At 38.4% G+C, this 12,133-nt stretch overlaps 1 protein-coding gene across 1 annotated transcript in view; it reads right to left on the bottom strand.

Moving 5' to 3' along the window:
* Positions 1 to 12,133, bottom strand: part of myo15ab (myosin XVAb) — a 103,110-nt gene that overhangs the window by 73,108 nt on the left and 17,869 nt on the right. The window contains exons 16-23 of the mRNA XM_041784119.1: positions 10,019 to 10,132; positions 5,895 to 6,056; positions 5,639 to 5,752; positions 5,475 to 5,533; positions 5,023 to 5,146; positions 4,838 to 4,933; positions 3,214 to 3,345; positions 2,472 to 2,597 (exon numbers count right to left, since the gene is read on the bottom strand). Of these exons, the coding sequence (XP_041640053.1) occupies positions 2,472 to 2,597; positions 3,214 to 3,345; positions 4,838 to 4,933; positions 5,023 to 5,146; positions 5,475 to 5,533; positions 5,639 to 5,752; positions 5,895 to 6,056; positions 10,019 to 10,132 (927 nt within the window). The remainder of the gene's footprint in view (positions 1 to 2,471; positions 2,598 to 3,213; positions 3,346 to 4,837; positions 4,934 to 5,022; positions 5,147 to 5,474; positions 5,534 to 5,638; positions 5,753 to 5,894; positions 6,057 to 10,018; positions 10,133 to 12,133) is intronic.

Raw genomic sequence — 12,133 nt, 5'->3', positions numbered from 1 at the left:
TTTTTTAAATACTTTAGCAGAACCACAACCAAAAAGGATGCTTATCTGTATCCAAGATAAAACTCACAGGAGGCTTCAGACCCATTTGAATCTAAAAACTGATGATTTCTATGTTTGTGATCATCAGTTTATTGAGATACATTTACATATTTTGCTGCTCATATCTAAAATCCTGGCACAACTAAAACAACAAATTGACTTCCCTGCAGATTTTCAAATCAGGAAGTACAAGTGGTTTCAGAATCTGCAGGGAAGTCTGTGGTTGTTCAGTGTAATCAAATAGCCGCAAGTAATATTGGCAAATGTAAACAGCTCTCTGACTTCCTCCCTTACTCTCTGATGTATCATTTGATGTTCCCATTTTTCCCCAGTAGACCGAGGATAAAATTAAGAAATATTATCTCAGCTTAAATAATTGATTTCTCTCAGTTATAAAATTGTTGGGCACATCTGGGATTATATCGGTGCACAACTCAAGATGGAAAACATTTGACATTGTGGTGAGGAACCATAGACAGTATAAAAAATGCTGTTGAAAAAACAATCTAAAATTCGTCTCTTCAATTTGTCATCAATGTTCCTCTTGTGGCCAAGTCCAGGGAGGTTGGCTACAGTCCCATGGACCTTAAACTTCCTAATAATACGTTGAACTGTCAACACAGGAACATCAAGCTGCTTGGAGATGGCCTTGTAGCCTCTACCTTAAACATGCCTGTCTCTCTTTCTCTTTCTAATCTCCTGGGACAACTGTTTCCTTAGTTTTCTGTGGTCCATGTTCAGTGTGGTACACACCATGATACCAAACAGCACAGTGACTACTTTCCAGTCTTTAAAGAGGCAGACTGACTGATTACAAGTCTGAAGAGACCTGTGATTCTAATTACAGGACACACCTTAGTTTAACATGTCCTTATGGTGAAATTATTCTACATCTTTTCTAGGTGTACCATCATTTTTGTCCAGGCCAGTTTGATAAATTCATTTTTTTAAATGATTCCGTTGAACAACAATTCAAAAGCATGTCTGATTTTCATTAGAAACAAAAATTCATTGTGGAATTTTTGTTTCTTGAATGGAAGGGTACCAACAGTTTTGTCCACATGGGTATACTGCTTGACAAGTAGTTTTTTGAAAGACTTTGTAATTCAAGAATGTGACCACTCACTGGGCAGTGAGTCTTGTAAATGCAGGAGGTCTACACTGAGGGAAGATGCTCTGAAGTTATCACAAGAAAGAAATAGAACAACCAAAAATCAAAGGTTAAACATAGGTATGCTGTTATACCTGACAGGGCATCTTTGACTCTCTGCTTCCCTATCAAGGCCACAGTCCAAGGGCAGGAGTGGGGAATCTCTTCCTCATAGAGGACGACTGAAATTCATTGATTTGATCATCCTCAGACTTTAAATTGTGTAATATTGGTATCAGCTTCAATTAACTAGTGATTTAGGCATATTGAATATTAACAAAAAAACAATATCCTGCATCCCTAATACAAAGTGCATTAGGATTCCCCAAGAATCAGAAAAATCCATGCCCTCCCCCCTCTCTTTCACCTCCTTTCAAAATGTGTACTGAAACAAGCCGTTCTCAGATTTCCCCTCATGATGTCATGTGGGGAGTTAGCCCTGCCCCCAGGTTTGGTTGGCCCTTCCCACTTGGAACAAAGTTCCGCCCTCCTCTCCTGATCATCCTCTCAGCTTCCACCTGAGAGGAGGATCAGGAGAACCAAATCCATTTAGACACATCCATTTCCTGAGAGGGGTGGAGTCTGACAGCTCATTAACATTTAAAGCCACAGACATAGAAACTGCTTGTTCTGAGCAGGGCTGGAAACAGAGGGGGTTTTAAGACATGCAAAAATCCAATTATGGAGTGTTTTTTCAGCAACAGACTTCACAGGCATGTTTTGGGGACCTCTGTCTCATTTAAATAACTAAGGGAAGCCGTGTGGACAATGAGCATGCAATGCTGCACAATGTGAAGTGATATTAAATGCTCTTTTACTGTAAGGAAATGCTGTATTATCTTCTTTTTGACCATCAAAACTCTTGCTGCTGCATTTTGTACATGCTGAAGACAGTATAGACATGAGTGAGTGACACTAAAGTAAAGTGAATTGCAGTGAATTAATGCATAACTCTCTTCTGGCCAGAAGTACATTGGTTTCTTTTTAATTTTGGGATGGTGTGAGGCTGCACAAAGCTCAATTTTATAGCCAAATACCCACACTGGAATCATTTAACATTCCATAACTGTTAATGTCTGCCTCAAACTGACACAACAATCTGTTCTGCTGTGGACTGTACCAAGTGAAATGTTGAGTGAGTGTTGTGGTGAGCCGAAGCAGCGGGACGTTAAAAATGAGGCTCCACCATATCATCCATATTTAGACCCAGCCAGTGTGTGAAACTGGAATGAAAAGTCTCAGTGATGTTCTTTCAGAAAAGTTAACAGATAAACACGTGTACCTGATATGTGACCTTCCCGGCGTAATGTTTCAGCGTGAACTCTGGCAGTGGCATCTTTGGCCTGGCATACAGCGGGTTGTTTCCATGGTGATAGTGGCACTTCTGAAGGAAAGTGTGGTCCGTTGCCTAGCGATGATCAGAAGACGGTTAAGGGTTGTTGAACCGTGAAAACTAAATCTCTACAGCACAAACACATGTTGTGTGAGTGCGACTGCCTGAGCCTGATCCTTGTGTGTACCACCGTATTCATATTTCACTTTGTAATACGTTTATATCAATACGAGTCACGTTAGGAGCTGAGGGAATAATAACAGCAGGCAGGCAATTAAGTGAACATGTGGGAAAGTGTTGTATTGATCAGAGCTGGCTATAATACACTCCACTCCCTGGTGTTATGAGAAATACAATACATGAGATGAGGTTTTTCATTTTTAACTGATGTATGACATATTAGAGTTATTGCCAGCTGCTGCTTTTTTTTCTCCACACATGTAAATAATTCAATCTTTCAAAGGTGTCCTGATATTTAATCTTACTTTGCTTTAATTATACAAACAGTCCGTCTCAGCCAATTGGATCTGTAACTAGTTTTCAATAACATATGAATTTTTAACACCCTTAGCTTTAATTAAATCATCAATCTTGTTCTCCATTCTCTCCCTTCGATAACAGATTATCTAATTATCTGAGTTATTGTTCATGATAGGACAGGAGTTTTGCTTCAACAGCTGTAAAGACGAACCTGAGGGAAACCGCACTGGTCATCCAGGATGCGCAGTATCCCATGAGGCTTAGCAGCGATGAGGTCGAGGCAGGCCTGGTTGTGGCTGAAGGGCTGCTGCTGCCACTGGATTTGCTCCCGCATGTACTCCTCCTACACACAGCACAAGTTCAGCAAGTTTCTCTGTGGTAAACTCTACTTACTTTACTGTTAGTTTTTACACAGAATACTGTCTCCTCTATAGTTTTTAATTTACACAAAACCCTGGGGGTAAATCAAAGTTTACTGAAAGGAAACAGAATAAAGTTACACATAAGTTGCTCAGTTTTTTGCTCTTTTTATACATTCATGTCTTGGTTCTTTTAAAAACAAACGAGATCATGAAAAGAGATTAAGTTGTTATTTTGCAAATTCAAAGATCTAGACATTTTGATTAAAATTCTCAAGGATTTTCAAAGGTTACATTAAGTGTAGTTTTGATACTATTGCGATCTCAGTGCTTATGAAATGGCAGATCACACAGCCATGGGAGAACTACAAGTCTGCATGGCAATTGCAAAATCACTCAATAATGTAAGATGGTATGTTAACACACTACTTTTCCTTTCTTAGCTTGATGTGAGCATGACTGGCTGCCTGCTTGACTGAGTGACTATACTTTCAGAGCCATACAGAGTTCCATCGGCGGAGGATTAGCGACATCTAATGGCAGTTTATGGAGCATGGTGAACACAGTTTGGTCCAATCATCATTTATTGAGGAGAACAAGGCAGTAACTATGGGTGGGGTTTAGTTGTACTTAAAGCAGTTTGCTATGGCTACCTTCAGTGCGGAGATTAGCTCAGATATAGCTCGAGTAAAGCGTAAATTTTACCAACATTTGACCATGTTTCCGCATGAAATAAAGAATAAAACTTGTCATGGTAGAAAAAGATGTTTTAGCTTTCAGCCAGCCTGTTTTGGCATGAGTTTGTGAGAGTTATGGGGGAAGGGTTAGTTGTTGTGTGAGTGGTTGTATACAGTGGCTGCTAGCGGTGTGATTAGCTCAGACGTAACCACAGCAGCAGTTTCAAAGAACTAGACAACACTTCTTTATCAAAATAAGGGCAGAGAGCCACACTGAAAGTTGTGTCTGTGTTATTCATCTCAATGTGCTCTGTGTGAAAAATTCAACAAAGTCAAAGTGACAAAAAAAAGCACTTACAATCTGTGGAAAAGAAAACTTTCAGTTGAAAGAATTAGCTGTTATTTTGTTCTGAGTGTGAGAAAATTTCTATGTTTTTAATAATTTACTCCTTCGGCTTGTCTCTAGAAATTGTTTATGAGGTTTACTTGGGAAAACAAATCATCATTACCTGGAAAAAAGGCCCCAAGAAAAAAGGTTCTGCAATTCCCTCCATAATTCATTATATTGTTGTGTACAGATATCTTCTGAGAAATCAGATTACTGCTACAAACGGGCTGAAACCTGATAATTTTACTGCATTTAAGTGAATGGCTGTGTTTTCATGAATTGCTTGGCCATATCTCTCAAATTTAGGCCAGTTTTACCTTAGCTGCAGACCACATTTTGTATTTTAACAAGCTCATTGTCATTGGGAAAAATAAATTAGTGTGAGTAGAAACAATATGAACTTTCCCTGACCTGCTCCTCCTGGAAGATGACCCTGTTAAAGTAGAACTGCAAAGTTTCATTGGCGTAGTTGATGCACAGCTGCTCAAAACTGTTCACCTGTAGCTCCTGGAAGGTAATAAGGAGGAGGGGATTGTGGGAGTTAGTGAGTACAGGTCACACTGAAACTTAACAGAGAGATCACTCTTTCACCTGACCTCAAAACCATAAATGTCCAATATGGAGATGGAGAGGGCTTCGTTGCGAGGGTAGACCCGTCCGTTGATGCGCTCTGTCAGCCAACTAAACAGCAGCGAATACAGGATCTTGGCAACGGCATCTCTATGAAAAAAAAAACCACACACACAATAAGGTTTCTATGGAAACAGAAAAACTGGTTCCTATGGAAACAGAGGACATCTGAAAAATCTCTCCCCAAGCCCTGACATCTTTTGTCCTCACATGCCTTCACTAAAGATTGGAAGAGAAAATCAAAGACGCCTCACTCCCTCTCACTAGTCTCTTGGTATGATTTTAAGAGGGCGGGAAAAAAATCAGGACATTAAAAAAAGCCTCAAACGCATTTTATTTGAGATTATTCTGGGCAGAAGTAGGCACGTAGTATTTAATTTAGCAGATACTATATTCAGACTTTGATTCACTGACTCACCTGGCATCCACAGCACTCTCCACTGTGAGCGGAGTGAGGATCTTCTCTCTCATAGTATCCTGTAGGGGTTTAGACACATCTGTCATCTCACAATGTCTCTTAATTGTTCCAGCATAATGACTTCTCTTATGTCTGCCTGCTAATGAGGAGTGTGTTTCCCTCACAGTCATTTTGAAGGTGACAGACTTCTGCAGGCCGTCAGGTGAGACCTGAAGCAGCTCGGCGACCGTGCGGAGCTCCTGAGCGCTCACCACGGACGCCACCTCCTGACCCTCAGCCTGCAGGGACACACGCCCACACATAAGAGGGCACGCACATTCATTAATACCATCATCTATCAGCATCATCATTATCATTCAGCTGTGAAACAAAAGGAGTTTGTAGTCTATTACTTTTTGCTTGTGTGAGTGTGATAGAGACCTGGTGTGGCTGGAAGTAGACATTCCCCAGATGGAGGACAGATGACAGCAGCCTGTAGATGCCGTTTAGCTCCTCTGGGGTAAAACACAGGATGTCCATGGCACTCAGCAGACGCCTGAAGTCTTCCCCATCATCCTTTCCCTCTATGGTACAATCCCCTCCCTGTATTCAGCCACACAGACACACATATTCCCATCAAATGTACCAACAGAAATCTTTATCGAGTCTCTAATTCTGGACTTGAAGCCTAACAGTCTTGTTTTGATAACCACTAAGGGTTTAAAATTATACAATATATATAGAGAACAGCAACTTTTCACAATGTGCACCTCTCCACAAAGCCAAGAGTTCAGAATACTGAGAGTGCACATTACAGCAGACAGTGTTAGTTATGCTGTTTCCTCTGAATCACTAAACAGACTCTTATTTAACTCATTGCATAATACAAACAGATAAATGTAGCTTATACAAAGTAGCTGTCCTTTGGCTAACAAAGGCACAAACAAAAGGTTTGATGCCATGGAGACAGCTGTACAATCTAACTTATAATTCTATTATCAATACTAATAGTGTGCTCCAAATCTCATACCTCTGTTAGTATACTTTAATGCAGTATCCTTCAGCACTTAATTACAGTAGGATAGTCTTGTCCCAAATCATGCACGGCCGTTTTGCACTTACAGAAAGTGACAATGATTTCTCCACCTTTTTATTCTTCTTCTACTTCTTTTTTAACATCAAATTGGGTGATCATCATCAAAATTTGACAGCTATTTTCACCCAAAGTTAAACTAATTTAACTTGTATTCTAGTTTAACATTACCCAATCAAAATGAACTGTCTGTCTTTCTGTCTGTCTCAATTTGTATGCCACACCGTTGCTCCGACTGTCCTTTACACCTCTCAGAAGACTTCTTGGGTGTACTGGGTCGAAACTGGTGCCATAAAGAAAATCTATTATGCATAGATTTTTAATAAAATCCTAAAATGTTCCGAGTCAACATTGAGGGAGTCCCCCTATAAATGCATCCATTTTTCTTTTCTCCCTGTTCTTCTTTCAGTTGACAGGCAGCTTTCATGGCACCTTCCTTTCCCTTTTACCATCCTTAATGTTACATCATCAAGGTTTTGTGGTATTGCTGCCTCGTAGTTGCTCACTTATTTGCTTGCTTTTACTCCTATTACACTTAACAACCATGCCAAAGAGAAGACGGCGTTTGTACTCAAACACATGCTAAAAGAAAGAAACTACAACAGGCTCATCAGTCTACTGAGGCCACAGGTAAGCTTCTTCATTATTGTTCCTGCCATGACCTGACTTGTGCCATAATTACTTCAGTAAAGTTTTGTGAAACATGATGTCAAAAGAAAGGTGAAGGTAGCTGCAATGTAAATACACAGTGATCTTCAGCTCTGATGTTATCAGCATTTAAATAACCTGGAATATGACAGCATAAAATAACATAAACTTCCCACCCTCAGTGTGATGTAACAGGAACGTGGCTGCTGTAGGAATTTGGTCTAGCTGAAAAAAACAAACAAACCTTTTTTTAAACTTCATAATTGTTATGGTGCTTTTTCTCTTCATATGTGGGTCATAAAACTGTTTCATGGAAGCACGGTCAGGATCAACAGAACCTCACTTCCTCCAATGAGTTATTTCTTAGGTGTAAGTACATGAGATTAAACTTTAACATTGCTGTTGCAACAAAGCACACTTCTGGCCACATTTTCAACCAGACAGCGTAGTGAAAAACTATGTTTTAGCTCAGTATTTCATCACTTTTCCAAAGTTATACCAGATGAGTGTAGTAGTAACCACAAACTCACAGTAAACAGTGAATTTAAGGGTCTTTAACCAGCTTTGGCATGTGCAATGAGCAAAGTTTGCTCTGTGTTTCATCATATCCCATGAGGCAGTGTGAAAAAGTCTGTTTTAATGGTTAAACAGGTGTTCAGCATTCTGTGGTGCAACCTGATGGCACTGGTGCAAGATTGGTTTAAATTTACCTGCACAGTTACAATAACACAAAACATTTCATTAAATTTCAAAAGTACTGGATTTTGGGGAACAATCTGATCATTATCTGAAGTTGTTAGCTTATTTGGTAATCATCAATAAACCCAACATCAAAACAAGCTGAGTGAAAGGCATTTGTTTTGCAGGGATTGTGTTAAAAACAAAGAACATAGGCCCTTACGCCAAAGTCAGTTTTGAGGTGCTCTTAGATGAAGAGCAAGGAGTAATGACCAAACTCAAAACTTCAAACATGAAGCTATCTTCTTCACAGATCTTCTCCTCTTTAGATGATGAATGCCTGCACAGACTGTTATGGCAATCAAGTGTAGTCAATGTAGTTGTTGAGATATTCAGGGTTTCCAGTCTTTATAGAGATCGTTTTCAGAATGTTATCACTCAGAATTTCACCAGTACGACAGGAACACTTGGTGCCCATACACTCATGTTCCTTTCTGTGAAAGTCTGATTTAAAAGATGTCCAGCCTTTTACTATAATTAGGATTTTTTACAATCTTAGAAATGATGAAGAACTGTTAAAAATATTATCTAAATTAGGGCTGTCAAACAATTACAACTTTTAATTGTGAGTAATCCATAAATTTCTAAACTTAAATGTGATTTATCTCTACAACCAAGTAAACACAAAATGCAGTTTCTAAATGATTATTTTATTTATTAAGGGGGCAAAAAATAAATCCAAACCTATCTGGCCCTGTGTGAAAAAATAATTGCCCCCTGAATCTAATAACTGGTTGTGCCACCCTTGAACCTGCATTTAGTATTTACCTGGGCTGTCTTTGTGAGATATTGAAATTGGTTTGATGATCCAAAACACTTAAGTGTGATAAATATGCAAAAAATCAGGTATCAGAAAGGGGGCAAATACTTTCTCATGGCACTGTATGTGTGCATGCTGACAGCCCTAATTCAAATACACCATAAAAAGTATAGTACTTAATTCCAGTCATAGCATATTTCAATAACAGGTAGGACCTTAATAACCTATTTTTCTCTTATTTTCTCCATTTTAGCTGGTGTTTGACTCACTCATGGTTTGGCTGCCATTCATAGTTTTAACCATGATATACCGTTCATTAATAAACTCTGAGTCACAGCTGAATCACAAGCTGTAAAACCTTGACATGCAAACCCTAGAGAAGTTTAGCAACTGAACCAAACATACTGAAAAAACCCCACATAAAATCTACAAAAAGCAGCTGGTAGTTACTCAGTGGTTTTCATTTAAAACACAATATTTCTTATACTATTCAAGTTTTAGCCACTAAAGTTGCCAGGCTACCTCAGTGCCACCCTGCAGGTGCTGTTGGTACGACTGCTGTCTATTCTTAATACTACTGGCTATAAACTGGCTATATTTGATATGATCCTAAACATTTTCCAGCCTTTTAAGATGATAATGTCACTTGTTTTTTGAAATGCTGATATGGAATAAAGAAGGTGTTTTGATCATTTTCCTGGACATTTTTCTTTTTTGTTTAATTTTCCACATTTTTTCATGACTAGTCAGTTATTTCCAAGGTTTTCCAGGATGTGTGGGAACCCTGAAATGCTTGCATACACACCAAAACACCTTTTAAATATATGGTAGATAAGCTAAACATGAAACTTTCCTAATGGGAACAACATGACATAGTGAAACCTTGTCTTCCTTAACCAGCCTTACAGACATAATCTGCATGAATTACAAGGAGTGAAGATAAATTGACAATGCTCCACTTTAAAGGGTCATACATAAAGTTGTTTACAGCCTCTGCTGAAGAGCTATACCAAAATAATATCATCAATCATTGAAGCCTCTCTTGTACATATAAAAAAGTAATATACTCAGGAATTACATTTATCACTCGATATCTCTAAGGCACAAAGACTCAGACAGCAAAAATCCTACACTCTGCACTCAGGTACCACAATGACTTTTAAGTTTGTGTCATTAATCACTTTGTAGAATAAATGTCACATTTTCAAAAAATTGACGTCTAATTTGTAATGTGACTGTGGAATTGATTACAGTGACCACTCCCTATCTGTGTTATGGGTATGCAGGGCGTGGATGGAGAAGTGGATTGTGTATTTCTTTGAGCACCTGATTCAGATAGTAGTAAGTCTCAGCCTCCTGCAGATACAGAGAGGTCTTCTCGTGAGGAGGAAGACCCGCCAACAGCTCATAGAAGATGTGGTAGTTCCTCTCCGATTTGGCCTGTGGATTAAAACACAGAAACACAATGAGAGCAGGCACAAGTGCATTTAACTGAAACACAGAGAGAGACGACAGTGAAAGGACTGTCAACATATTTGGTACTAAGATACTAACTATACTTGTTTTTATCGCATATGGGCCTGTTGATTTGTAATGTGCCAAATGTGTCCATGTTGTATGAAAACCTCCTTGTGAGCTTTTCTGTATGCTTCCTTGTAAACAATCCAGGGATGTGTCCACTAATTGTTGAGTTCTTACCAATTTCACTACCATGCCAGTCCTGGTATATTTATATTGATATATTTACTGGCCATTGATTGATGTGCAATGTCCTCATTAACAAATTCAATTTAAAAATAAAAACAGCATTTTTAAAAACCACTTAAGATTCAACAGGATATAATATCCATTATATTGCATGAGCTAGTACCCAAAAGTACCACAGCTTATCTTGTAAGGCAGGTTAATTTAACAGCATTCCTTCACAGTCAAACTCATAAAGCCTTACTGAGTTATGAACAGAATAATTTATAATGTTAAGAGAAATAAAAGACAGTAAAAATTCATTACAATGAAATATATAAAAATATAAAATAAAAATGAAATAAAAGAATGACATAAAGCAAAAAAAGAGACTTTAAACACAAAATACATTGAAATAACCCTTAATTAGGTGTCTGTAGTATGGACCTTGCAGTGCTTTAAAGTCACTGACTACACAGCGTCACCTTCCCCACAGGCAAAGATTCACTTGATGGCTTCGCCTAATTAAAATGGATTCTCTTTAACAATCCATCCAAGACTGTCTTCTTGAGGATTTAGGCTCACAGTGTGCTTTCTCTGTGTTGAGCACAGCTCTACGATACCATGGAAATCCTGTGCAGAAGTGCTGTGGTGGAAAAATTCACTCAGTCTTTACACTAAAACACATCACCAGTTGTCTTCCATGATAACTCAATCTGCGCTTTATCTGATTTTCTTGAGTACCTCTTTTTCGAATCTTGTAGAGAAAAACGTACTACAGTTATATTTTCAGTCTAAAGTTAGAAGGCAGTAGTGGTGAACATGAAGAGAGTACGCTCCTCCTATTAAATCAAAATACTACACAGAGTAATAATTTTTCTCCCTTTTTTTTCAAATCACCCATGTGTCACAAATCAAACTACCGCACCCAGATTGCTACATAAACAGTAAGTTGCATTTTTTTATTTTGCACAAAGACTAAATATCAAAATTACCTTTAATTATTTTATAATTTTAATTAACTGAATGACCATATAAAAGGATCTAGTCCAAATGTAAAATCTCTAACACTGAATAAAAAAGCGAAGAAAATTGTTGTGGTTAATAAAAGCAAAACGATACAAAGATGTTTGCTTTAAAAATACTTACAGACCTAACAGTACATGTCACAGTGCTCATTTCTCTGAGGAGTTTTGGTTTAATTATTAATTTGATATAAAAAAAGGGGATGTAGCGTCATGAATGATAGCTCTGATGATAAATGCTCTTTGCAGTTCTCAACTAGATAAGCAGGGTAGAGGAGGAAAGGAAAGAGAAAAGGTAACAAACAGAACAGAAAGTGATCTAACTCTAAGAGGGAGGGATCTTTGACATTTTATTGGTAGGTTTCATGTGTGCTCTAGTTAGCAGAGGGGCCATGGTGTCAATTCTACAGTTTCCACCAGCCTGCTTTCTTTCGTTCATGTCTTGACTCTAACTGATGTCCAATTTGCAATAAGTCCTTGCTCTTGTGGGGGTATTTTCATAGCACTTTTGTACATTTAGAGAAGGTGGAGTTGTGTTGTTCCTTTTTAATTTGCAGCATTTTTTGTCACATTATAGACACTGTTTGGTTTCAACAGTATAGTATTGAAGTTTAAAGTTCCGGTACTGTGACAACCCTAGGACGGACATGTGGATAAACAAGCGGATGACTGCATGAATGACTGATGAAGAGACGGGATTGTGTAAAGATAGAGTGAATCATGTTTGACACCT

The sequence above is a fragment of the Cheilinus undulatus genome, linkage group 4 (assembly GCF_018320785.1).
Source record: "Cheilinus undulatus linkage group 4, ASM1832078v1, whole genome shotgun sequence".
Classification (NCBI taxonomy): Eukaryota; Metazoa; Chordata; class Actinopteri; order Labriformes; family Labridae; genus Cheilinus; species Cheilinus undulatus.
The sequence above is the reverse complement of the archived record's forward strand: the minus strand, read 5'-3'. Positions and strand labels throughout refer to the sequence as shown.